This window comes from Rhinatrema bivittatum, chromosome 1 (assembly GCF_901001135.1).
Source record: "Rhinatrema bivittatum chromosome 1, aRhiBiv1.1, whole genome shotgun sequence".
Lineage (NCBI taxonomy): Eukaryota > Metazoa > Chordata > Amphibia > Gymnophiona > Rhinatrematidae > Rhinatrema > Rhinatrema bivittatum.
Window position 1 is genome coordinate 489,163,437 of NC_042615.1, and position 27,184 is coordinate 489,190,620.

General features: G+C 47.5%; 1 protein-coding gene across 5 annotated transcripts in view; it reads right to left on the minus strand.

Moving 5' to 3' along the window:
* The window catches only part of LOC115095113 (dynamin-1-like protein), a 101,178-nt gene extending 84,387 nt beyond the window's left edge, over positions 1–16,791 (minus strand). For 2 of the 5 annotated variants that reach the window (XR_003857694.1, XM_029608372.1), the window contains exons 1-4: positions 15,160–15,489; positions 14,502–14,652; positions 13,618–13,664; positions 13,104–13,175 (exon numbers count right to left, since the gene is read on the minus strand). Coding sequence is in view for 4 of the 5 variants with exons in the window: in XM_029608372.1 (XP_029464232.1) it covers positions 13,104–13,175; positions 13,618–13,664; positions 14,502–14,652; positions 15,160–15,333 (444 nt within the window). In the remaining variant the exon portion in view is untranslated. The other 3 variants (XM_029608400.1, XM_029608392.1, XM_029608381.1) reach the window with 3 other exon arrangements.
* Positions 16,792–27,184: the final 10,393 nt, after the last annotated feature.

The following is a 27,184-nucleotide window of genomic DNA, read 5'->3' on the forward strand; positions in this document are numbered from 1 at the left end:
TGAAAGTGAAGTATCAGGCACATTTGGTTGGGGTAGTAACCGCCGTAACAAGCCAGCTACTCCTCGCTTTGTGATTGCGAATCCTTTTTTTCTTCACCCCTGTCGTTGAAGCTATGCAGGATATGCGTGAAGCATCAGTTTTTTTTTTTTGTTTTTTTTTCCCCCTGCCCTTGAAGCAGAGAGCTATGCTGGAAATGCGTGATGTATCAGTCTTTCTCCCATGCCGATGCAGGAGAGAACCATGCTGGATATGCATGGAAAGTGAAGTATCAGGCACATTTGGTTTGGGGTAGTAACCGCCGTAACAAGCCAGCTACTCCCCTCGTTTTGAGTGCGAACCCTTTTTCTTCTCCTTTGCCGTTGTAGCAGAGAGCTCTGCTGGATGTGTGAAGTATCAGTTATTCTTCTCCCCTGTCATTGAAGCAGAGGCTATGCTGTATATGCATTGAAAGTGAAGTATCAGGCATATTTGGTTTGGGTAGTAACCGCCGTAACAAGCCAGCTACTCCCCTCTTATTAGTGCAAATCCTTTTTCCATTACCTCTTGCTGTTGAAGCTTAGAGCGATGTAGGAGTCACAGTAAGCATGTGTATGTTTATTTAGTAAGGGTATTGTGTCAATAGCCATCATTCTGGCGAGTCACCCACTCTTCATTGGTGGCCTCTTGACTTTATGGATCCGCAGTGTTTATCCCACGCCCCTTTGAAGTCTAATGGTTATGTGCCTACTGCTGCTGCTTTTATTAAACAGGCATATACAGCACTGTACAAATGTTGCCAATATCTGCCTTGACATCCGCCACCATGTTATAAGAACAATTTGTGCCTGTGTTTTCTTGTTTTTAAATAAAATGTATTAAATCACTTGTGCCTAGGCCCTAAGCATTGCATATAGTTACATACATATTAAAACATAAAATACAAAATAATTAATGTGACAAAAAATGTGTTTGTCATAGGAAGCAACAGTGCCTGATTAGAAACTTTAGACACAAATTGTGTCTGTTCCGTGTATGTACCCGGATCAGTCCAGACTCCTGGGTTTATTCATCCATGCCAGCAGATGGAGACAGAGAAAGTAAAACTGACACTGCTTTATATACACTGATGCCACCTGCAGTTCCTCAGTATTTCTGTCTCCAGCAGATGGTGGCTGATGCATAAACCTGCAGTTTGTTCCACAGTATTTTTCCTTTTTTTTGTTGCTCTGAGCCTTCCTCCCAGGGGTCAGGATTCCTCATGAGGAATCCCTACCCTGTTTGGTCAAGGCGGACAGGCTGGGGGGTTGGAGACCCTTTTGTAAGCCTGTTCCAGGGATTGCCGTGGGGTGTACATCTGGTGATCCAGATACCTCCCCCCTTCATGAGGTCACATAGGTGGCTAGATTTTTTTCTTTGGCTCTCTTTTCCTCACTTTCCTCTCCTGGTGAGTAACTTGCTGAACTGAGCTGGACGCCGTGATTTCCAAGCAAGGGGGCCCCACCCAGGCCAACAAGGTCACCCTACCGGATCTTTCGCCTGCATAAATAGCTGTAATAGTGTATTCACAGCGTGCACACATGGGAAAAACTGATTTGTATTAAATCATACTTTCCTGGCTCCTTTTTGGTAGAGAATTAATTGTGTGGTCACAATACACTTGGCCTGATATACGTGTAGACAGCATCCGACTTCCATCTCCCAATTTTTTGGGCAACCAGGGCCACTGCTTCAGTATAGGCGAAGTCAATAAATCTTTCTCTCCCAACATGGGTTTGAACCCAGGAGCCAGAGACTAAAGATCTCACGCTTTACCATTTGAGCTACTCAGGTTGTGAGGCATTGTTTAAGTTTGTTTAAATGAAAAAAAAAAAAAAAAAATCTGACAGACTAAGGAAAGCAGGTAGGAGTAGTCTCACCAACCCCCCCCCCCCCCCCTGGTTTTCAGTGCTCCTTTCATCGGAATCTAGGTTTTTGTTTTTTACATGCAGATTTTTCTCTCCTAGTCCGGTGACACAATGGTGAGGGGGGGATGGCCTGCCGCATGCGTGGAGCAGCTCCTGATTGGCTGAATTGCCACGGTCTGTGTTCGGCCTGCGCCTCGGGTGGGGAAGGACCCTCAAATCTTCTGATACCTGCCAAACTTAAAAGAATCACGCCTGCACCAATGGCTACAGACTGGAGCAGTGCAGTCCATGTGCAGCCTCCCGGTGCTGTAACCTCGGGAATGGTGGCCATCTTGGATGCCTTGGCAGTTGGGCCTACACTTTCGGGGACTTTGAGGACTGCCTGGGGCAAAAGTTCCATACCTACGGGGGAGGACAGTTTGCATCCCCAATTGCTCCCCAACGGCCCAACTCCGATCTCGCCAGAGTTTGTGCTTTTACTGCATAAGGCCTTTTTGGCTCAACATGAGGGATTTGGTCCCACCGGGGTGGACAAGAACCTTACGCTTTGTTTCCAGAGTTGGGATCGGAAACGGTTGGACCTGGGCCACTGCAGAACACATCGGCCATCAGGGGTCTGCATTTGCCTAGTATGGTTCCGCAGATGGAGATCTACCACCCAGGGGCGACGATCTCAGAGGACCAGCAGCGGATCTGGGCGCGGCGGATACACAGGGGGATATCGTCGATCTGGGGCCTGAGGTTGAGGGTGATGACCCCAAGATCCTGCAGTTGTTCCGCAGGGAGGAACTGGCCCCGCTCATTTGCCAGTTTTGGAGGAGCTGGGGCTCCAGCCTCTGCTTGATGACTCTCACAAGGACGGAGCGGATCTAGTTTTGGAGGGCATGCAGAGCCCTCCTTCATGATTTCCGTATCATGAGTCCATTAAAAAGATGGTGGACCAGGAGTGGGGCAACCCGGATGTGGGTTTGTGAGTCAGCAGGGCTATGGCCAAGCTTTATACCTTTGCGGAGCAAGCCTTGGAGCTTTTTGCGCTCCCTAAGGTTGATGCCACTGTCTCGGCTGTCACAAAAAAGACGACCATTCTGGTTGCGGGAGCAGCAGCTCTGAAGGATGTTCAGGATTGCAAGCTAGAGGTCCATCTCAATCGGATTTTTGAGGTTTCAGCTTTGAGTCTCTGCGCAGCTATTTGTTCCAGCTTCATACAGCGAGCATGCTTATACTGCGTACAGCGGTCTTAAGAGGGCAAGGCGACCATTGGTACCCAGGGTGCGCAGGCGGACAGGTTGGAGGCTGCAATAGTTTTTGTGGCAGATGCATTGTATGATGTGGTACAGACGTCTTCCCACTTTATGGGTGCTGTGGTTTCCACAAGGCATGTCTTATGGCTCCGTAACTGGTCGGCGGAAGTTTCATCTAAGTCCCAGCTGGCATCTCTGCCATTCAAAGGCAGACTCTTGTTTGGTGAGGAACTGGATCAGCTGGTGAAGCAATTAGGTGACACTAATGTGCATAAATTGCCAGAGGACAAGCCTAAGGGCAGAAAGAATTTTCTACCACATTCGCGTTTTCGGGACAGTGAAGATCTTGGCAACCGTGGGGCGCATCAGCGGCCCTTTTTATCTCACAATCAGTACTGGGGGCAGTCCTTTCGAGGAGGACAGCGGCCCTTCAGAACCCCCATCACTGGAGGGTCCTCAGGTTCCAAATCGGCCAGAATAAACCAAGATCAGTTGGTCCTTAGAATTTGCTTGGCCCATCCGTGACCTGCTCCTGATCTCGCCCCGAGGCTCGCTGCAGAAGCGCTGGGCGGTGCAGGAGCCATTGGGCAGGTTGCAACGCTTGGGGATCATGATTCCAGTGCCTTCGGATGAACTCAGAGCGGGTTGATAAGCCATTTACTTTGTCATCCCGAAGAAGGAGGGGGACCTTTCACCCCATTCTCGATTTTAAACGCGTGAATGCAGCGTTGAACGTTCCCCATACAGAAGGTACTTCGGACTCTGCGGTCGCTATCCTGGGTGGTGAATTTGGCCAAGAGCCACTTAACCCCATCTCAAAATCTGGAGTATCTGGGGGCACGTTTCAACACGAGCCAAGGCAAGGTCTTTCTGAAGGAGGAGAGAGTGCGCAAGTTACAAGCTCAGGTTCAGCCACTGGTCACAGCTGCGTGTTCCCAGAGCTTGGGATTGTTTGCAGGTCCTCGGTTCGATGACTTCCACACTAGATCTGGTGCCGTGGGCCTTTGCTCATATGCGTTCGCTTCAGAGAGCTCTTTTGGCTCAGTGGAGTCAGTTATCAGGAGTTTCTCCAGCCTGTCCCCCTCTCTCCTACGGCCAGGGACAGTCTGTCTTGGTGGCTGTAGACAGCCAACCTAATGCGAGGGAAGTTCCGGATTGGGTAGTCCTGACTACAGATACCAGTCTCTCTGGATGGGGAGCAGTATGCCAGAGACAGGTGGCCCAATGCACCTGGTCAGCAGAGGAAGCTTCTTGGTCTATAAATTGCTTGGAGACCAGGGTGGTGCAATTAGCGTTACTTGCTTTTCGACTTTTGGTTCAAGGGCATTTGGTGCAAGTTCTTTCAGAAAATGCGACGGCAGTAGCTTACATCAACAGACAGGGGGCACCAAGAGCCACTCAGTAGCTCTAGAGGTTCAGGAACTGATTCTTTGGGCAGAACAGCACCTGGTTCAAATAGCGGCATTGCATATCGCAGGAACTGAAAGTGTCCAAGTGGATTTTGTCAATCGAAGTCTTTTCTATCCGGGAGAATGGGAGCTTTCAGACAGAGCAAATGTGGCTCATTTGCAAGAAATGGGGCCGTCCTCATGTCGATCTGATAGCGATGCGCCACAATGCGAAGGCTCCTCGTTTTTTCAGCAGACAAAGGAGTATGGAGCAGAGGGCGTAGATGCTCTGGTTTTACCTTGGCCAAGGGTAGTTCTTCTATATATGTTTCCCCCCCCCCCCCCCCCCGGTAGCCTCTGGTGGGAAAGGTCTTGCGGCAAATAGAGAGGCATCCGGGGGAGGTGGTGCTGGTGGCCCTGGAGTGGCCTCGCCAGCCGTGGTTCACAGATCTGGTAAACCTCGCGGTTGAGGGTCATTGCAGCTCAGTCACCTTCCTCGCCTTTTGCAGCAGGGCCCCATATTTTCCGACCAGGCATATTGCTTTTGTCTAACGGCTTGGTTTTTGAGAGGAGGCATTTGAGGATGAGGGGGTACCCAGAGACAGTAATTAGTACCCTTCTCCAAGCAAGACAGAAGTCCATCTCCTTATCTTACGTCCAGGTCTGGAAAGTCTGTGTCCTAGCATGTGGCTAAGGGAGTGCAGGCATTATGGGCCTCATGTCCCACGTCTTGTCATTCCTTCAGGAAGGGCTAGTCAAGGGCCTCGCTTTCAACTCTTAGAGTTCAGGTGGAGGCTTTAGCTTGCTTGAGAGGTAAGGTGGATGGTTACTGCTTGTCTTTTCATCCTGACGTGATCAGATTTATCCAAGGAGTCAAGAAGTTGCGCCCTCCTGTGAGGAAAGTTTGTTCTCCTTGGAACCTCAATCTGGTTCTTCGGGTCTTGTGTGAGGCCCCATTTGAACCTATCCACAGAGCGACCCGTAAAGATTTGACTCTAAAAGTCATTTTCTTGGTAGCCATTGCTCTGCGAGGCGAATTTCGGAGTTGCAAGCTCTGTCATGTCAAGATCCATTCCTTCACATATCGGACGTAGGCGTGTCTTTGCGAATGGTGCCATCCTCTCTCCCAAAAGTGGTATCCACTTTCCATGTTCATCGGTCGATGGGGTTATCAGCCTTTCCGGATTTGGGAGCTTCTGAGGCTAATGCTAGAGACCTTAGGCTACTGGAAATCCTTAGAGCTTTACTCCGCTATCTTAAAGTCACAAATAATTTTAGAAGGTATGATCATCTTTTCGTTTTGTGGAATGGTCTGAAGAAGGGTTCTCAGGCCTCCAAGACTACCATTGCGAGATGGCTTAAGGAAGCTATTCGATCCGTGTCCATCCTTAAGGGTAGACCAGTTCAGGAAGGCTTGAGGGTGACCTCTTGGGCAGAAGCTCAGTTGGTTGCACCACAGGAAATTTGTAGAGCGGCAACTTGAAGTCTCTGCATACCTTTGCAAGGCATTATCGGCTGGATGTGGGGGGGGATCGTGAGTCTCGGTCCTTTGGAGAAAGTGTTTTATGAGCGGGACTCCCCAGGTCGCATCCTGTTTAGGGAGCTTTGGTACATCCCAGGAATCTGGACTGATCCGGATATGGACAGGGAAAGGAAAATTTGTTTCTTACCTGCTAATTTTCGTTCCTGTAATACCATGGGTTCAGTCCAGAACCCGCCCAATTTAGGAGGATGTAGAATAATCTGCTCACCTGTTGTATATTACAGATATCAGAAGTTTTATCAGTTTATCTTGGAATGTTTTTGTGGTTTGTTGCATTTAGCTTGGGTACAGATCAATACTGAGGAACTGCAGGTGACATCAGTGTATATAAAGCAGTGTCAGTTTTACATACTCTGTCTCCATCTACTGGCATAGATGAATAAACCCAGGAATCTGGACTGATCAGTGGTACTACAGGAACAAAACTAGTAGGTAAGAACCAAGTTTTCCTATGCTCTCAAGCTAAAAAGTAAAAGAAAATTGGTTCTTACCTGCTAATTTTTGTTCCTGTAGTACCACGGATTAGTCCAGACTTTGCCTCCCTTCCAGCAGATGGAGACAGAGAAAAACTTTGAGAGCACCCCCTCTTAAGCCAGTGTGCTATCTGCATCTCTTCAGTATAAACATTACCAAAGCAGAGGAAATCGAACAGTCTGAAACTAAGCCAAGCTGTGGACAAGAAGAAATGACCAACTAACTATGAACATGTGAAAAAACAGTGAACAGGATAAAGAAGAAAACCTGTACCCTTCTTCAGCCAGTAAGGAACCTACCAACAAATACTGCAATTACAGCCAGGATAGTTCGAGTGAACTCCCCCCAAAAAATAGTTACCCAAAGGGTGAGCATCGGGACTGATCCGTGGTACTCCAAGAACGAAAATTAGCAGGTAAGAACCAAATTTTCCTTTCCCTGTACGTACTCGGGTCAGTCCAGACTGCTAGGATGTACCAAAGCTTCCCTATTTAGAGTGGGACCTTGAGAGTTCTGCTCGAAGCACACTCTCTCTGAAATGGACATCCAGTGCCTGGACATCCAAACAGTAGTGCCTAGCAAAGGTATGCAAGGACTTCAAGGTCGCTGCTCTGCAAATTTCTTGTGGTGAGACTGATATTCCGTCCAGGAAGTGGCCTGCGACCGAATCGAGTGTGCTTTAAGACCATCTAGAATGGGCCAACCGTGACAAATGTAGGCGGAAGCGATAGCATCCTTCAACCAACGGGCTATGGTCGCTTTTGACGCATTATAGCCTTCTTAGCACCACACCATAAGACAAAGATGATCCGACAAGCGAAACAGATTAGTAACCTCTAGATAATGCAACAGGACCCTCCTGACATCCAGCCTTCTTAACTCTCTGGAGTGAGGCACATCTCCCTCGACATCGGGAAAGGCCAGGAGCTCCACTGATTGATTTAAGTGGAAAGCAGAGACTACTTTAGGCAAAAAGAAAGGCATTGTCCGAAGAGAGACACCAGAATCTGAAATGCGCAAAAAAGGTTCACTGCACAAGAGGGACTTGAAGTTCTGAAATCCTCCGGGCTGAACAAATTGCCACCAAAAACACAGTCTTGACAGTCAAATCCTTCAGGGTGGACTTCCTCAGAGGTTCAAAAGGCGCTTCACAAAAAACTCTGGAGGACCAAATTAAGGTTCCAAGGCGGGCATACCGGGCAAACTGGGGGATTCAAATGTTTCGCCCCTCGCAGGAAATGAACCACCTTCTGATGTGCAACCAGGGGTGCTCCTTGAAGCTTATCTCTGAGGCATCCCAAAGGCGCAATCTGTACACAAAGGGAATTAAAGGACAACCCTTTGCTGAGACCTTTTTGCAAGCAGGCCAGAATCTGCGCCGAGGCCTGCCTAGGAAAAGTACTATGTTCACGACACCAAGCTCAAAAACCTTCCAGACCAGAGCATAAGTCAGAGAGGGAGAAGTCTTCGTAGCAGGGTGGAAATGACAGCTTCCGAAAAGCCTTTTCCCTTAGGTGTTTCCTTTCAAAAGCTAGACTGTTCTATAAAAACAATCCACCTGATCGAAAAATATAGGGTCCTGATGTAGCAAGTTTAGAAGATGGCTCAGCCGTAGAGGTCAGTCCACCGTGAGGTTGACTAGATTGGCGACCCAGGGCCTCCGGGGCCATGAGAATCATTGGTCCCGTGTGTAACTCTATCCTTCTTAGCAACATGCTGATCAGGGCCATGGAGGGAACACGTAAAACAGCACCCCGTGTGGCCATAGGAGTACTAGGGCATCGACCCCTTTCGCTCTGTGTTCTCATCTGCGACTTAAGAAATGGGGTGCCTTGGCATTTGCTCGAGTTGCCTTCAAGTCAAGATGAGGAATGCCCCATCTTCGGGAGATGAGGGACATCACCTCCAATAACAGCTCCCATTCTCAGAGATCCAGCCTCTGGCAGCTGAGAAAATCCGCTTTGCACGTTGTCGGTCCCCGCTATGTGGGACGCCACTAGTAGGTTGATGTAGGCCACGGCCCTCGCATTGTCCGAGAGGACTCACACTGCCCTGTTGCGCAAGAGAGGAAGAAAACTCTAACCCCAGCCATACCGCCCTGGTCTCCAGGTGCTTGATGGACCACTGGGCTTCCTCCGTCGACCACTGTCCCTGGGCCGACTGGGACTGACAGACTACTCCCCAGCCTGAAAGTGACCACTGACACCAGCCTATCACCCACTGAGGCACTTCGAGATCCACCACGGGCCTCAGATGTTTCTGGACAAGCCACCAGCCAAGACTGGATGCGGCGGATTCTGTGAGCGATAAGGAAATTTGAAACTCTCAGATTTCAGAACCCAATGGAGGTCCGCTGGAGACAAATCACACGGATGTAAGAAATCACTATTGAGTTTTTGAACCTTGAAACAGCCTGTCAGCAAAACATTGGCTAATATCAGCTCTTTTTTAACAAGTGGCTCTGATATGAATAGTTCTCTGTAACCACCTTCCTGTCCCTGCCAAATTCGAGATGTGGGATACAGACCGATGTCTGCACATGAAGGAGAAGGTTGTGCACCTAATTCAAGATTAAGCTAAGTGACTTGATATCCAATACTATGTTTCAATCTATGCCTCCAAGTCAGTTGATACAATTGTAAACAATGTATTCAGTGAGAACAGAAGATTGAGAGAGGAAATAAGTTACGTTCCTGAGAGACTTTAATTGGATTAGCATAAGTTCTATCTTCTATGAACTCCATTGTCACACATAGGAAATTACTGTCATAGTGAAAATATTTTAGATTATAATAAAAAAAAGTCAATTGAAAGATTTATTTTAAGAAAAAAAACATACAGAAAATGTAAATAAAAAATTTGTTTTGAATAAAGAAATGAAATAGGGGTCTGGAGGTTTTTTTTAAGACCTATAATTGAAATAACCTCATATATACCATTGAGTTCTTGCCAAGAAACTGGTACTGAGGTCTTTTTCCTCCTTTTAAACATCTTTAAGATTACAATTAATTGGAATTATTTACAATAGTGAAGATTAAATATTTTTTGGAATTATCATTGGAATCTTCACCATTACCTGCTTAATTTTGGAATTAACCTGTAAATAATCCCACACTCTGGGCAACGGAAGGTCCAAGAGACGATGTACTTGCTTCTGCAACTTGTCAATGCAATCTTCCATAAAGAAGACCTTGCCCATGCAAGTATCGAATCTTGCCCCTAAGAAGTCCAGGACCTGTGAAGGAAGATGACTACTTTTGGCCTGATTGACGACCCAACCGAGCGACCTCAGCCGGTGCAGGACCTTTTCCACTGCCTGCTTGCAGAGATCTTCCGACTTCACTTGGATAAGCCAGTCATCCAGATAGAGGTGAACCAACACACCCTCCCTCCGGAGGGCTGCTGCCACTATCACCATCACCTTGGTGAAGGTATGAGGCACTGCAGCCAGGCTGAACTGGAGGGCAGAAAACTGGAAGTGCTGTCCAAGGATCATGAAGTGAAGAAATCTCTGATGATCCTTGTGGATCCCGATATGCAGATACGCCTCCATTAGCTCAAGGAGGCCAGGAACTCCCCACTGTGCACTGCCACAATGACCGAATGCAGGGTCTCCATCCAAAAATGTGGCACCTTGACAGCCTTCCTTCTTCGGCACCACTGAATAGATGGAATAATGCTCCGCTCCCTGTTCTTCCTGGGGAATGGGGATGATAGCCCCCTAGGGACTCTAGTCTGTTGAGGGTCTGCCGAACAATCTGCTTCATGGGAGAACTGCAGGGCAATATCATAAAAAGATCCCCGAGAGGACGAGCAAATTCAAAAGCATAGCCATGTTCTATGATGCTTAGAATCCATTGGTCCGAGATGATCTTGACACATTCCTTGTAGAAAAGGACAACCATCCCCTGATGACAGGGATGAAGGTACGGGTCGGCCGCATCTCATTGCGAGGATCTGGCTCCAATGAAACCTTGTCTGGTCCCATCTTGGCTCGCTAGATGCCGTCAAAAGGACTGAGACCAGGATTGTGACCTCCCCAATGTTTGACGCAGGCAGGTGCCCTTCTCTGGCGGAAGTGTCTTTGCCCCCTAAAGTGAGAGCATGTTGGAAGAAAACCTCTGGATCCCTTAGGTTTATCTTCAGGCAGCTTGTGGACCTTCTTGCTGCCCAATGACTATCAGTTGTTCCAAATCCTCCCCAAATAAAGGCTTGCCTTTGAAAGGAAGAGCTCCAAGTTGAGCCTTAGAGGAAACATCAGCCGAGTCTCCTGGCAGACATGGCAGATACCATTGTTCGGTAGGAAGTACGAAGCAGGTCATATAAGGCAGCCGCGCTCCATAAGCCACGGTGCTCCAATTGTGCTGACTTCTGAGGTGGAAGATCTCTTGCACTCAGCAACTGCGGCACCCACCTGAGCCTCTCCTGAAGCATGCAACTACTACAATTGGTGGCTCTAATGCAGAGGGCCAAGACCTCAAAAATCTGTTTGAGGAGAACCTCGAGCTTCCTATCTTGGAGATCTTTAAGCGCCACCACACCTGCCACCGGTATAGTGGTCCTCTTTGTGACCGCTGACACTGAAGCATCCACTTTAGGAACCTCCAGATCTAAAATCTCCTCTGGCAATGGACCAAACAGCTGTTGAAGCATCTGATGCAGGGGAAAAATCTTGGCTGGGCCTCTTAAGCAGGCCAGAACGGGATCAACCATGTCTTGGCCCAGATCATCCTGGGGAAGGGCAAGCCCCACTTCCTCCAGGACATAAGGAATGAGAAACTCCAATTCCTCCCTGTGAAATAAGTGGAGAATTTCGGATCATCCCCAACCAGGGGCAAAGGCTTTTCAGAGTCCTCATCCAGATTGGGGCCACCGCCGAGAGGAGGAGCAGGGACCGTGTCCTGAGGTAATGGACTCACAGGCTCCAGAATCCCAGAGGGAGCTTCAGCCGGACCGCTCTGGAACACCAGAACCCTGATCTTCCGGACTCGGACCAAGCCCAATGGCTCCATTCGCCTGGGGATCTTTTCGAGGGGACCAGAACAAGGACCTTGTGTAGGAACGCCCCCCTGCTGAGACCGGCTAGCCAAATAGGCTTTGTGTATCAAGAGCACAAAATCCGGAGTAAAAGCAGGCTGGTTTGCCAAATTCCCCTCCAGGGAAATGGGTTCATCGTCCGAAAAAACAGAATAATCGTCCCCAGGGACCCCCAGACTTCTTGCAGCAGGTGACAGAGCCAGCGGGAGAGCCCCTCCCCCAGCCGCCTTCTCCTGAGTGGCAGAAAAAGTTTTTAAGATGGCCACTGTTCCCGCACTTATAGGAAACAGATCGGCATCACCCTGCTACGAAGCGGGATGTTTACCCGCACCGTGGGTCCTGCCTGAGGTCCCTGCCTTCGCTCCTGAGGTTCCCTCCCCGCCAGGGAAGCAACGTGAGCACAGACCCACGCGAGAGAGCCGCAAGGTTGACTCTCCACAGCCTGAACGAGCCTCACACGGCATGGCCGCTACAAGGAGAAGTAAGCAAACTGATGCCCAGCCAAAGAAACTCCCCTCCCCCCCCCCCCCCCCGAGTCTGCCGACACAGTCCCCCGCTGAAGAGAAAACTAAGACTGGCCCTGCTGCATGCAGAGCCGTGTAACAAATTTTTTTTTTTTTTTTAAGTACTATACCGCTTAAAGGCAGGCTTCTCTTGATCCCAGCAGAGAAGTGGGGGTGGGGGAAACGGGGGACGGGGACTGGACCACCGGTATCACCCCGGACACCTCACAAACAAAAGAGAGCACTGCGGGCTTTCAAGCCTGGCTCCTGCTGTACCTGCTACGGGGGGCGGAGTTCCCATCAGGACCTGCCAACTCCCTGGAAGGAAGGAAAAACAAGATGTTTCTTCTGTCCTGCTGGCTAAAATAATAAACTGCTCTGAGACTGTTTTTTTAGGAACCCAAACTGGTTCAGAACCACAGGTTTTGCACCACCTCCATCTGCTGGAGACAGAGAAATACTGAAGAGATGCAGGCACCACACCGACTTAAGGGGAGGGGGTGCTCTCAAAGTTTTTCTGTGTCTTCATCTGCTGGAAGGGAGGCAAAACCCAGCAGTCTGGACTGATCTGGGTACGTACAGGGAACCAGTGTTAATATCATGTCAACATAATGAAATAAGTTGACTTTTGCAGAAGTTTATGTATATGTCCAACTAAGAAGAAAAGACTTTAGCAAGGTTTTAAAAGTCTTCAGACATTCCATTTTTCTTAAGTGTTTCAGGCAAAGAGTTCCAGATAGGAGCTACCACAGAAAATGCAGTCTCTTGTTACTGACAGCGAGCAGACTTTACTGAAGGTATATCTAAAAGACCCCTTTGCAAGGATCTAAGAACCATTAGTTGATAAATCCGCAGCAAAAAAGTTTTCCCATGGGAGAGAATTTGCATTGATTAATTTATGAGTCGTTATAAGCACTTTATAATTATCCAAGAGTGACAGTGGTTGATATCTGCTCTTTCATCCTCCTTCCTGGATTCCATACCTCCCACTTCATTATTTAGATAAACAATTTCTAAGTGACAAATGTTGTACCTTGTTAGTTCCAGTGATTCTTTCTGTCTCAATTTCAATTTCATTTCTCACGTCATCAAAGTCAGTAAACACCTGGAAAAAAAGACCATTATTTATAGCAAGTGTGCATCTGCTCCACAATCTACTCCCATAAGGAGAGAGATCCACCACAAGCCTCGCGGGGGGGGGGAGGGATCTGTCCCATACTGCACAGAGGAGGAGGCGGAGGAGGGATCACCCCATGCTGCACCAAGCAGAAGGAGGGATCTGTCCCACACTGTATTGAGCAGAGGAAAGCAACTGTTCCAAACTGCACTGGGTGAGTATCTACCTCACGATGTACGAAGGAGGTGGACACTATCACATGCTGCACAGAAATGCGGATGGATCTGCTTCAGGCTGCTCTGAGGCAACAAAAGATCTTTTCTGTACTTCACTCTTGGAGAAGAAGGGTTCTGGGTCTGCACTGCCATTGAGTCAGCATCATCTCTGCTTGTTTAGAGATGGTTTATCTGGTTTTAGGCATGACAGATACCTTGTGTTTGCTGTGCAGGAATGTTGCCCACTCCTCCGCCATAATACCTGAAGAGAGCAGAAAACTGTCAATAATTCCGCAACAATCCATCTCAAAAGTCCAGCCTCACTCCCTTCCTCACAGGAACTCATAGAAGCACCCAAGCGGATAGAGGGATAGAGCAGGAAACAGAAAAAGAAAGTCAGCCTCTCACTTGCTTCCACTCTGTCTTTACCTTACTGCCTCTCATCTTACTGCACTCTCCCTCCAAGACTTGCCCCCCTCTTTTCATCTGACTGGTCTGCCCCACCATATCTTAATTTTTTTTAAGACTTTTAATTAAAATAAATAGGAAAGAAAATAGCACGTCCCTTAGAGAGACTGACAGCAGGCTCTGGCCCTCCTTCAGGGTGCAGAAGACTGGAACCACCACCAGCTGTTTAACCAGACAGGTGCCAAGATACCGAGCAATCAGGGTCCCCAACCCCATGCTCGTTTGCCTCACTAACCAGGGAGATGGCCCCACCAGGACCTTACAACCCCCTAGGAGGCTTGCTAAATTACTTGTCATCTCTTTTCTCTCTTTTTTTTTTTTTTTTTTTTAAATCAGACTACAGGTTTTGCACCTCCACCAATTGCTGGAGACAGAAATACTGAGAGACAGCAGGTGGCACCTCGTCTTAAGAGGCAGTGTCAGGAAAACTTTCTCTGCCTCCATCTGCTGAAGGGGAGGCAAAACCCAGGAGTCTGGACTGATCGGAGTATGTACAGGGACCTCAATTTACCTCACCAGAGCCTGCACTTGTACCACCTCCTGTCACCTCACTGCAGTCAATCCCTTCTCCTCATCTCATCGTAATCTCCACCTCTCCTTCCCTTAGCACATTAATCTGAAAATCTCTTACTCGTGTCTCCACTAGCTGCCTGCTTTCGATCCTCAGGTGATGCAATATGAACCAGCTGCAGAACCAGAGGCCTCCGAGTCACCACCCCTGAACCTCTTGGCAAGAAGTCCCAGCCCACAATGCTCTCCAGTACTGAGCTCTTCCCACAGCTCTGTGAGAGAAAAAACATAGGCACATTATCAAAATCTTATGCAACCCACCATAAATTAGGGGTATACTGTTTGCTTCCATGTGATCTCCAATTTAGGACTCAAACATGAAAAAGCAGAGATATATGTGATAGGATGGAAAGAGGCAGCAATCATATGCTGCTACAGGATGGGAAGATGTTATAATCACTGCATTATTAAGGATTTTCCCTTAGGCACAGACTGGAAGGAAACCATCACAATACTGGGCTCCAAGTGTTTTCTGCATAATTTTACATATGACACGTGAAAGAGATAAATAAGTAAAATGAGTTTCCCCTTATGAAAGATGTACAATGCCAACTTCTGACAAATACAACAGCCCCCACCCTATTGCAGGCTTTACACAAGTGTGCATGTGTGTGAATATATCTGTCTATATATCTATGTGTGTGTATGTAAATGTATGCACTGTACAAGTACAGAGATGTGGAAAAGGTATGCAGATCCCAATCCTTGACTGGCATTACCTGAGAGCCGATAACCACAATCTGCGGTAACTGGATAACTTCAGCTCCCACAGTGGTGAAAATTTCCTGCAGTTTGTTGATTACTGGAATCAAAGTCTCCATTTTCTGGCTGTGTTCTTGAAAAAGCAAGAGAAAAAAGCTCAACAGAAAACAATGGTCTAAGTTCTGTTCCATAATGAGTCACAACAGACAGTGAGAATGTGGGAAGAGACTGAGTAGGAGAGTATCAGGGCCTGAGTTAAGAGAATTGAGGATAAGCAGGATTGGAGAGTGGGGGTGGGAGACCACATAGTAGGTGAAGTCCCTCTCCCCCTACTCCTCTCCAGAGTGCCATAGCAGTACCCCTTTGAAGTGGACTCATAGAGCAGGATCATTCTTAGCACAGCTGCACTTCCCTTTGGCCTGGGTATGTAGCACCTTGCTGTCATCAAAATTTGGCACCCTAGGCAATTGCCTAAGCCTAAATCCACGCCTGCAGACCATTGGAGGGAGGGTTCGTGATAGCTCTTCGGGGAGAGACTCAATTGCCTCATTAAGACTTGTTCAGTGACAGGGTTAGGTTCCTCAGCAACTTATGCTTAGTAATTGGATTAATTAATCGGTTAATAACTAGATCTGTTGCTCTGTGCCCAGGTAGGGCCTTAGTAATAGGTTAGGTTCCTCCAAGACTGGGTTTGGTCCTAACTAAAATGGTTAGTTATTTGGTTATGCGATCAAATTTCGACTATCGGCAGCATATCCCAAATAACAGTCGGTAGCTCAATAAAGGTGAGTCCCTAATATCGAAGTCAGTGCCAGGTGTGTCCCTACTGAGAGGGTAATGGAAGCGGGTACCTAGTAACGGAGTTGGTTGCTCTTTTTTTGGAGGGGGAAGGGGGGCAGGTTCCCTGTCACGGGTCAGTTGCTCGGTGACGGCAGTGTATCCATAGAAATATGTTCAGTTGCTAGGTGACTCGCAGTATCCCTAGTAACGGAAACGGTTGCTCGGTGACAAAAGGCGGGTCCCTTAGTAACAGGATCGGTAGCCGTATACAAAGTAGGTTCCTAGGAAGAAGCCCTGTGTGTTTTTTTTTGACAGCGAAGCGTCTCGCCCTATGCTAAAACTGCAGTTCAACCAGGGCGCTTAACAAGCCCTACCGCAATCTTCTTCCGGCCTGTCCCACTTCCTTTCAGCTGATAGGTCCGAGCCCGCCTCCGTCATTCCTCTTCGCAAATACGATTGGTGGGAAAGCGAGGAGTCGGACGGGCAAGGACGCGGTCCTCTCGTTGGCTGCTTGCGTCAGGAGGTGAGGCGGTCCCAGTTTTGGCCTGGGCTGACGTCAATAGAGGGCGGATCCGGTCCGGTATGGGCCCTACCTGGCGGGTGCCGAATTCCCCTTTGTTAGCGGTGCAATCTCTCTGCAAGTGCCTTTTTTTTATCAAGCGAAGAAGGGATAGAAACCCGGACGAGGATAACCGGCGACTTACCTGGAAGCCTTCCGCAGAGTGTGACTTTTGTCTGGCGGGGAGGAGACGGGCCAATAAAGTTTTCTGTTTGTGAATCGGCGGTCCTGGCAGGCTGATAGGTGTGGACTGGGTAAAGCTGTTTTCATGCAGCGCCAGCGGAAGTCAGCCCGCGTAATAAAGGTTTTTACAATTCACGATTTGAAGATTGGTTAGAAGGGCATGATATCCAATCAAAGAGTGTATGGGATAAGGGGAGGTGGAAGACCTGGTAGCGAACAAGATTCAGAAAGGTTTATTAGCATGACCATTTTACATTGTTGCGAAAGTAGCCGGAGGGCATAATAAAACCAGGTAACTAGGGCGGGGCAGTTTCTTAGGGAGCAAAAGCTAGGAGAGAGGGGAGGAATAGGATACTGGGGCTGTAAGCATAGCTGGGAACTTCTGAATTCTGATCGCTCTGACAGTATAGAGGGGAAAGGGGTGTGGGTTTGTTCTCTTCTCCTCCTTTCCTATCACTTTTATTATTTCAAGTTACACATCTCCCCTACTAGTTCTTCCCTTACAATAGTGTCCGTCTTCTATCCCCTTTCCCCACCCACCATTCTCCTCTGCTCTTTCAGCAATCGACTCCTTTCCCACGAATCGCGCCTGGCCTGTCTGGTGCTCTAGGGTAGCTCCCTCCCCTTTCCGTCCCAGTGGAATCCAGAGCTACTTTGTCCCACTCCAGCACCTCCCCCTCCTGCAAAAGGAAGCACCTAAAGGTGGTTCGATGAGAGTGGCTCTTCTCTGCTTTCTTGTATCAGTGCCCCTGCAGGGAAAGGAGAAATGGAAGAATCAGCAGCTTCCAGCTGCCTTCCATCTGAGATCCCACCGGACAGTTGCCTATACCCATTCAACGCAAAAGGCAAGTACCAGGCACTGTGAAGGAGTGGGATCTCAGTTATGTTTGTAGTAGCCTGGTAATTTGAATAAAATACTGGAGTTTCCTGATAGTTGTCAGCTAGGGCTGTAAGCCGGTACAACCTCATCCACATCTCAGGCCCCAAGGCTGAATGGGAGGGCCTGTACCATGCCACACACTGTAGACCGAACACATGCTTATACCTAAATTTGGCCCTGACTACAAACTTCATTCAGCCCATCCCAAATCTCATATGTCTCTTTTCACCCTGCTGCCCTGAGTGGAGGAGTAGCCTACTGGTTAGAACAACAGGCTATGAACCAGGGAAGTGAGGGTTTAAATGCTGCTGCCACTCCTGACATTGGGAAGTCACTTCACCCTTCTCAGGTACAAACTTAGGGCTTTATTTACTAAAGCTTTTCTCCCATTCTGTGTCTGTGGGAAAAAATGCTTAGTCAATGAGGCCTGTTAGATTGTAAGCCCTCTGGGGATTGGGAAATATCTACAGTAACTCAAAAGACCATAAATCAAATAAATATCCAGTCCTGTCACAAGTCTCTCCCTCCAGCATCCCAGCCAGCAGGCTGGTGGCAGCAAGGTGCAGTCATACTGCAGAAGCAGCCGCCTGTCTCTTGTAATTCATTTGTGCAAGTTGAAGAAAGCAGGTCTCTGGATTGCATTCTGAACTGTAGGGGTGAGGTTGCTGCTCTGCTAATCAAGCCACCCGGTCAGGGAGGGTGTGGGCATATATAACCCTTCCATCTCCAGTTTATCCCTTTGCTGCAAGTAGAAGTTCTTTAATGATGAGATGTGACTGCAGCTTCTGCACCAATACACAGGAGTACTATCCTGAAAGTCAGTCCCATGCAATTGCTTTTGAGCGTGCAGTAAATCTGGCACTCGGTAACAAGTCTCGAGCTGCAACAGGTAAATTTTAGTGCAGCAGTATAAGGAAAACTCAGTATAAATGTTAAACATACACGAATCAGGAACAACAATTTCCAGCAATATTGGAAAGAAAACTGTTTGAGTATGACCACACAATATGATTTGTATTTTGTGTATGTTCCATGTTTTAATTTGGTTTTTGTTTGTTTTGTCAAACTGCTGTGAGCCTTGGTATTAGCAGCATATAAATATAAAATAACTTTGTTTTTCTAGAGTCAGTTCAGTGTGAGTGTGCAGACGATACTTACCAGGGTTCTGGCCTACTGTCTTCACTAGTGGTTGTGTCCTGGAAAGCAGATGTCTTCAGAGGGTATGGGTAGTTGATCAATCCTGAAGTTTGCTTTTCTTGCCCAACTGTAAGGATATCTTCCAGAGCAATTGCACATTTTCAAAGATGTTCCTATTTGAGCAGGCTTTTAGTTTAAATAATCAGCAGATTAATTGAGTCCTTTAATATAACTTCTATGCAGATGCCTTTTTTATGTCATAAAATTCTTTTTTTTTTAATAATTCAAATTTTTATTGAATCACAAAGTATATTACAAACAAAAGTAGTTATCGTTTTCCAGAAACACCAACCACAGAAGAACAAACAGTACAAGGTTCAAAATGTTTCAGAAAACAGATCTACCATTCTCCCCACTTCTTCTCTATACTTCTTAATAACATGGTAACACTTACAGGCCGATACAGTACAGTGCGCTCCAGTGGAGCGTACTGTTAACCCGTGTTTGGACACGCGTTTGACACGCTAGCTTTACCCCTTATTCAGTAAGGGGTAATAGCGCAAATGTGCGTCCAACCCCCCCCCCCCGAAACTAATAGCACCTGCAACATGCAAATGCATGTTGATGGCCCTATTAGTTATTCCCGCACGATTCACTAAGTAAAATGTGCAGCCAAGCCGCACATTTTACTTTCAGAAATTAGCGCCTACCCAAAGGTAGGTGTTAATTTCTGCTGGCACCGGGAAAGTGTACAGAAAAGCAGTAAAAACTGCTTTTCTGTACACCCTCCGACTTAATATCATAGCGATATTAAGTCGGAGGTCCCAAAGTGTAAAATAATTAAAAAAAAAAAAAAAAAATTTAAAATCAGCCCGCGGCTCGAAAACCGGATGCTCAATTTTGCCGGCATCCGGTTTCCGAACCCGTGGCTTTCAGCGGGTTTGAGAACTGACGCCGGCAAAATTGAGCGTTGGCTGTCAAACCCGCTGACAGCTGCCACTCCTGTCAAAAAAGAGGCGCTAGGGACGGGCTAGTGACCCTAGCGCCTCTTTTTACTGCAGGCCCTCATTTAAATACTGAATCGCATGCACAGGAGAGTAAGCGCTCTCCCGCAACTTTACTGAATCGGCCTGTTAGAAATGAATAGATCAGGAAGGAGTAGCCTAGTGGTTAGGGCAGAGGACTACAAACCAGGGTTCAAATCCCACTTCCACTCCTTGTGACCTTGGGCAAGTCACTTTACCCTCCGTTGCCTTAGATACAAACTTAGGGCCTCATTTACTAAGTATTTTTCCCATAGACACAGAATGGGAGAAAACCTTTAGGGGTAGATTTTACAAATCTACACGCGCGCGAACAAAAGTACGCGGGAGCCCTGCACGCTGCCCGTTCCCTCCGAGGCCGCTTCAAAATCGGAGCAGCCTCTGAGGGAACTTTCCATTCACCCCCCGGCCCTATCTAAATCCCCTCCCTACCTTTATCTTAAAAGTTACTACTGTCTCCGGGCAGTAGCAACTTACGTGCGCCGAGCCTATGCAAAATAGGCTCGGCGCACGCAGGGGTTTTAAAAGGGTTACGTGCGTACCTTATGCGTGTAATCCTTTTAAAATCCGGCCCTTAGTATATAATCCCCTTAGAGTGTGAGCCCCTTTTGAGGATTGGGAAAATACCTGCAGTACCTAAACGTAAGCCACTTTAAAGTGCCAAAAAGCGGAATATAAATAAATAAGGGCTTCCCAAACCTATCCTGGGGACCCTACACCCTTTCAGGATATCCACAATGAATATGCATGAGATAAATTTGCATATCATGGAGCCTCAGTATATGGGAACATGCATATTCATTGTGGATATCCTGAAAACATGACTTGCTGTTGGTTCCCCAGGACAGGCCTGGAATAGAGTAATATTGAAGAAAAAAAAAAGATTATTCAGGTGTGCTTGTAACACCAGACAATAAAGAGGTGGCCAACTTTGGTCCTCAAGAGCCACAAACAGGCCATCTTTTCGGGATGTTCACAATGAATATGCATGATATAGATTTGCATGCAAGCCTATGTTTGTGGCTCTCGAGGACCGGAGTTGGCCACCTCTGCAATATAAGGGTCCCAAACACTAGAAAAAGAATCAAGAACGTATTTCCGCAATGCTGCTGTTGTCACCATATACTACACATTTCACACACGATTAGTTAATGAAAGCAATGAAGGGACAGACGTTTTCTTCGAATAGGCAGCAACTTTGCATTTAGCAGCAACAGTTTAACTTTTTTAGTAGCTAAAACAGCAAGAAATAGAGAAAGTAAAAAGATCTTAGGGTCCTTAGTACTGATACACCCAACACCTCCTTAATCAAATTGAGAACCTCATCCCAAGAGGACTGTACATACACACAATTGCACAGGATATGAAAGAATAATCCTGCTGAAGCCAACATAAAGGTGAAATAGTAGGAAAAATCCTATATAGCTTAATGGGTGTCAAATACCATCTGTATGATGATTTAAGAATATAGTGAGCTCACTATTTACGTGTTTTGATGTTTTTGTGCCTCTAGGGTTTATGTTATTTTTGTTCCCTGAGTCAGAGGTTTTGTATTAAGTATTTGCTTAGGTCACGGCGTGCGCTCATTACCTTTTAGAGAATAGGGAGCCATGGGGAGCGCCCGATCCGCCCCGGGCTGCTGAAGCTGCTCTCTTCGGCTGTCCCCGGGAGGAGGGGAGAGAGGACTGGGGCTGCTCCGGAGCTGTCAGCGCGGGAGATCGGCACCCATGGACGCAGCCAGGGCAGGTGAGCAGGGGCTGGCAGAAAGTTTGCCCGATTCACGTTGGTCTTGTCCCAGGGAGTGAGGGGGTCAGGTAGTGAAGCGGGGCTGGCTGGGGCTGCTCCATGGCCCGTGAAATTTCATCTCGGCTTGCCTGACGCTCCACACTAACGCAGGGGTAGGGGTAGGCGGTAAATTAGCAGGTTAAACGCGCGGCAAAACTGCAGGTTTAAAAAGCGATAATCGGGGCGCGCGTTACTGTATGGGAGGGAATAGCTAATCCGATCGTTTACATCTCATATACATGCCGCGGGCGGAAAGGGTTACCCGTTGATTTAAAGAGGTGGTAAGGATGGGTTAAAAGGGATAGTGAATCACAGGTTGGACTAACGCGGCCAAATTGTGAGTAGAAAGCGGGTTAGAAGCAGGGTAACCGCGGCCGCACTTTACTGTATTGGCCTGTTAGTTGGTCGATTTTAGAAGCCCTAATCATGCTGAAGCCAGGAGATATGTGCGTGTCTTGGCATGGTGCGTGCATTGTGGATTTTAAAACCCATACAAGTATGCACGTATTTACGGGTACATGCACAAAAATAATTTTTGCCAAAATGGGTGGGACATAGGCATGGTCTGGCTGGGGCATGGGTGTGCCAGGGCTGAGGCATGATTTCTGTGCGGACCTATTTACACACATAAGCACGCGCCAGGTCCCCTACCGCATAACTTTACTTCTGCTATGGATGACGTGTAAGTCATAAAAATAAAAAAGAATAGGTTACTTAGTGAGATTTTGGGGGGTCTGGCCTAACAAGGTAAAAGGTAGACAAAGAACAGGGGGGTTAGGAAGGCCAATTGGTTAACTGGACAAACTGGGAATGAACTGGGAAAATGGGTTCTAACGTTGGCGTGCATGACTAGTAAAATCCCCCCCCCCCCCCCACTTACGTGAGCAAGGCGGCATTTGTGCATACATGCACGTGTCAATATGAAATCGTGTGCACATGTATGCGTGAATAGCCTCCAAGGTGGCATTCTCTGAAATGCTCCCTGTTCCACGCGCAGGTCCCCAGAGGCAGGCAGAGCTCCGGAGTCTCAATGCGTGGATGAGACGATGGTGCAAGGAAGAGGGATTCAGTTTTGTAAGAAACTGGGGAACCTTTTGGGGAAGGGGTAGTCTTTTCTGAAGGGATGGGCTCCACCTTAACCAGGGTGGAACCAGGCTGCTGGCGCTAACCTTTAAAAAGGAGATAGAGCAGCTTTTAAACTAGAACAAAGGGGAAAGCTGACAGTGCTTGGTTCGGAGGGAGGTATCTTCAAAGGATACTAATGATGCAGTAGAATTAGGGCATCCCAACAAAGAGGTTCCAATAAGAAAAGTAGTCCAAGTGCCTATAAGTAAAGAATCACCTGAGCTAAAAGATTCCAAATTATGCCTAACTGAAAAGGAGATTGTAAATACAAACAAAAAACTCACTTTGAAATGTTTGTATGCTAATGCCAGAAGTCTAAGAAGTAAGATAGGAGAATTAGAATGTATAGCAGTGAATTATGAAATAGACTTAATTGGCATCTCAGAGACATGGTGGAAAGAGGATAACCAATGGGACAGTGCTATACCAGGGTACAAATTATATCGCAATGACAGAGAGGAGCATCTTAGTGGCGGGGTGGCACTTTTTATGTTTAAATGATTTTTATTGATTTTGAAATAAACAGATCATGACAACACTGAGTCGGGCTGGTTTCTGAACCCTCCTCAGAGTAACGCTCAACACGTTTTAAACAACATATTGATTCCCCTTCCACCCTCCTCCCTACCCCACCCAAGACATAAGTATTAATAGCATGTTCAAGAAATACAATTCTCAGTCCAGTTTCACATGGTACTGCCCAACCAAAGATCTTATCGTTCAAGCATTGAGTAGTAGGCTGCGAATGTTGTGCGGGAGTGTTTGAATGTAAAGCTGCCACTCTATAAGAAAGTGCTTCCTAGCACGCGGGGACTTTCGAGACGCCATATTCTCCATGAACATCATAGCATGTAGACTGTTCCTCCAGGCCCAAAAAGATGGTTCTTCAGACGTGCGCCACTCAGAGAGGATGATTTTCTTCCCCACAAGACAATCTTTTCGAAGGAGCATACGTGAGCCAGGTTCTCTGATCCGAATTGTAGATATACACCCAAATAATAACCATAAGGGGGTAATAGGGAAAGCTACATCCAGCAAATCTGCTAAATAGTCAGCGATCGCCCGCCAAAAACGCTGGATTGGCGGACAAGTCCAAAAGACATGGGACAAGGTACCCATTGTATGGCCACAATGAGAGCAGCCTGTGGAGGTTGCTAGGTTTAGATGGAATGCTATCTGAGGGGATACATATACCCGGCTCAGAAATTTGTATTGCAATTCTCGATAATACTGATTATTCGAGATCCTGGCTGCGCGTCGGAAGCTCGCCCTGAGAATATTCTGGGTAATAACACAGTCTCCATCTTTATTCCAGCGAGACTCCAGTTTTGCATACATATCTCCCTCCGAGCACCGTCGTAAGTGTGCATAATAAGTAGACAAAGATGGAACTCAAGGTTCTCAAACCGAAATAGCCGGTCTAAAGTGAAATGCGGAGGGGTTTTTATATTCTTCCGGAATAGACCGCATGTAATGTTTAAGTTATAAATAAGAGAATGTGTGAGTCACCCCCAGCCCATAGGTTGCTTGTAAATCCTTGAAAGAAAAAGCTTCCCCCTCGGAAGTGAACAAATGTCCCAGATGAGTGACTCCGGGGTGGCACTTTTTGTCTGGGATGGCATAGAGTCCAACAGGATAAAGATCCTGCATGAGACAAAAGGGTAGATTTTTTAAAAATACGTGTGCGCGCGCTCCAGTGCACACAGGGGGGGGGGGGAGAGATTTTCCCTGTTTACACACAGCTGAGAAGGAACTTTCCTACCCCCTACCTACTACCCTCCCTCCCTCTTCCCCTCTCTTCCCCAACCCCTTTGAAGTCCCTACCTTTTGTTGCACTATCCCCCGGCACAGTGGCAAATGGCCTCTTTACTGGCGGCCTCCAGTTTTTCCCCTCCCCTCCCCCGGACTGCCTCTCCTCACCCCCTTGACTGCCCCTTGATAGAGGCCTGGCTCTTGTGTGTGTAGCAGGGCTTCTTCTAAAATGCTCACAGTGCACGCAAGGCCTGGCCACGCACGTAACCCCCATTTTCCCCACGTACAGGGGATTTAAAATTTAGCTGTAAATGCACAATCAAACCTTTATGGGTAGAAATGCCTTGTGTATTGAGGAAGAGATTAGTGGTAGGAGTATACTACCGTCCTCCTGGCCAAAATGGTGAGATGGACAGTGAAATGCTAAGAGAAATTAGGGAAGCTAACCAAACTGGAAGTGCGGTAATAATGGGAGAAAAAAAACAGTCAATCGACAACTAACCGACTGCCTAGACAAACATCATATTCTATTCCCATCCCAATTTGGATTCCATAAATATCACAGTACCGAAACCCTCCTTCTTTCCCTAACAGATTACCTCATTAAAGGTCTAGACAAAGGCCACTCGTACATCTTGGCTCTACTAGACATATCCTCTGCCTTTGACACCATCAGCCATAATATTCTTCTCCAACGTCTCAATGAAATTGGCATATCTGGAGTCCCTCTCAGCTGGTTCAAATCATACCTTAGCAATAGGCAATACAAAGTTAAAATAGGAAACATTGAATCTAAAGCAATCACTCTGACACAAGGTGTCCCGCAAGGCTCCTCTTTGTCATCCACACTATTCAACATTTACCTACTACCCCTCTGTCACCTCCTTTCTGAACTTGGTCTTCCGCATTTTATATATGTGGACGATGTACAAATACTCATACCTGTGACTGACACCCTACCCAATGCCATTAATACATGGGAATCCGCCATCCTCTCAATCAACAATCTACTCACTAACATCAACTTTGTCCAATACAACAAAAACTGAACTCATGACCATCTCTCCACAAAACATCACTATTAATCTCCCCCCTCTCTATAAGCCCCCACCCGCAATTTCGTTTTCACATGTACGTGACCTAGGCGTCACACTAGACAACCAAATTAACCTGAAAAAATGTAATAACTCTACTCTAAAAGAGTGTATCTTCAAAGTTCACACCCTAAAAAATTAAAACCCCTTCTACATCTCAACGACTTCTGTACAGTACTCCAAGCCACCATCTTTTCGAAAATTGATTACTGCAATGCCCTCCTCTTAGGCCTACCCAAAAACACAATCCATCCCCTCCAAATGCTTCAAAATGCAGCTGCCCGCATCCTCACTACTACCCATAAAAATTAACATATCTCCCCTATCCTCAAGGAACTACACTGGCTCCCAATCTCCTATCGGATCCAATTCAAGACCCTCACCATCATACATAAATCTCTATACAACCACAATATGCAATGGTTCAATAACTCCTTACTATTTCATACCACCACAAGACCGACCAGAAATCAATACTGGCAACACTACACAACCTGTCACCCAAACTCACTAACCTCTCTACCACTAAAGATCGTGCACTTTCCATTGCAGGACCTGCACTAATGAATTGTTAGGGTTTTGAGGTGTTTGGGTAGATACTTAGGTACTGTGGCAGATGACCACGCCCATTGGGAGGAGCCCCGTGGGGAGCAACAGTACTGGGCTAGACTCAGGACGCACAAACACTGAATTGTCTTTTATTAAACAGCAGATGTAAGCCACCAGAGGTGGCAGTAGTGAGCAGGTTCTGAAGCAGCAGTCCAGGGACCCTCGGCAGAGGGACCCTTCTCACCAAGTTGATATAGGGAGGTTCCAGTGCAGGGTTCCCAGCACGGCAAAGCTGTAGGTGAGATAGACTGAGAATTAGATTACTCACTAGATGGTAGCCGTGATGTAGAAGGTTTCCACCAGGCAGAAGTAGATGGTTCCAGGCACCGAGGCAGGGAGAGCAGGCCCTCGAGGTGCCTTACTGATCCCAGTAAGGCACCTGAAAGAAGAAGAAGGGCCCCTGAGGAGCGGGTACCCAGGTTAGTAGTTACCCCGAAGGGCAGAGGGAAAGCTTCCAGCGGCTGCACAGAAGTGGCAGAGCAGCGAAGACCGGAGGTGTCCAATCCAAAATCCAGTCCTTGCTAACTCGAAGTCAGTCAGCAAATGGGCAGGCTAAATACCGGACAGAGGTGGGGAACTTCTGGGGCCATCCTAGGTAATTCCCACGCTGATTCCTTTAAACCAACAGCTGATGTCGCCACGCGCGTCTAGGTGACGTCAGGGTGCAGGGCTTCGGCAGCGGCAGCGTCTCAGCCGCGAGGGAAGGCCTCTCAGCCCCGGAGCAGGCCCGAAAGAGACCAGCGCATCTTCCAACCCTGCCTCGGCGGCCCCGAGACCAATGAGCCGCCGTGGAGGTAGGTGAACAGGCTCGAGCCCAGCCTCCAGTGTTGAGGAGCATAACAGGAATACTATGCCTGTAGAACTACGCCAAGAACTCTGCCCAAAAAAATTTAAACAGAAACTAAAGACCTGACTATTCAAGCAGGCATATACCTGAACTTTCTCTCTAACCCCACCTCGTTATACAACCTTTTCTATTCACCCCTTCCTTTCCACCGTTCCCTATCCTTCTATCCTCCTAATCTATACACCCACTCCCTTTCTACTCTTCCTCTATCCCCCTAACATCCTGTTCTTTCCACTATCCTATCCCCT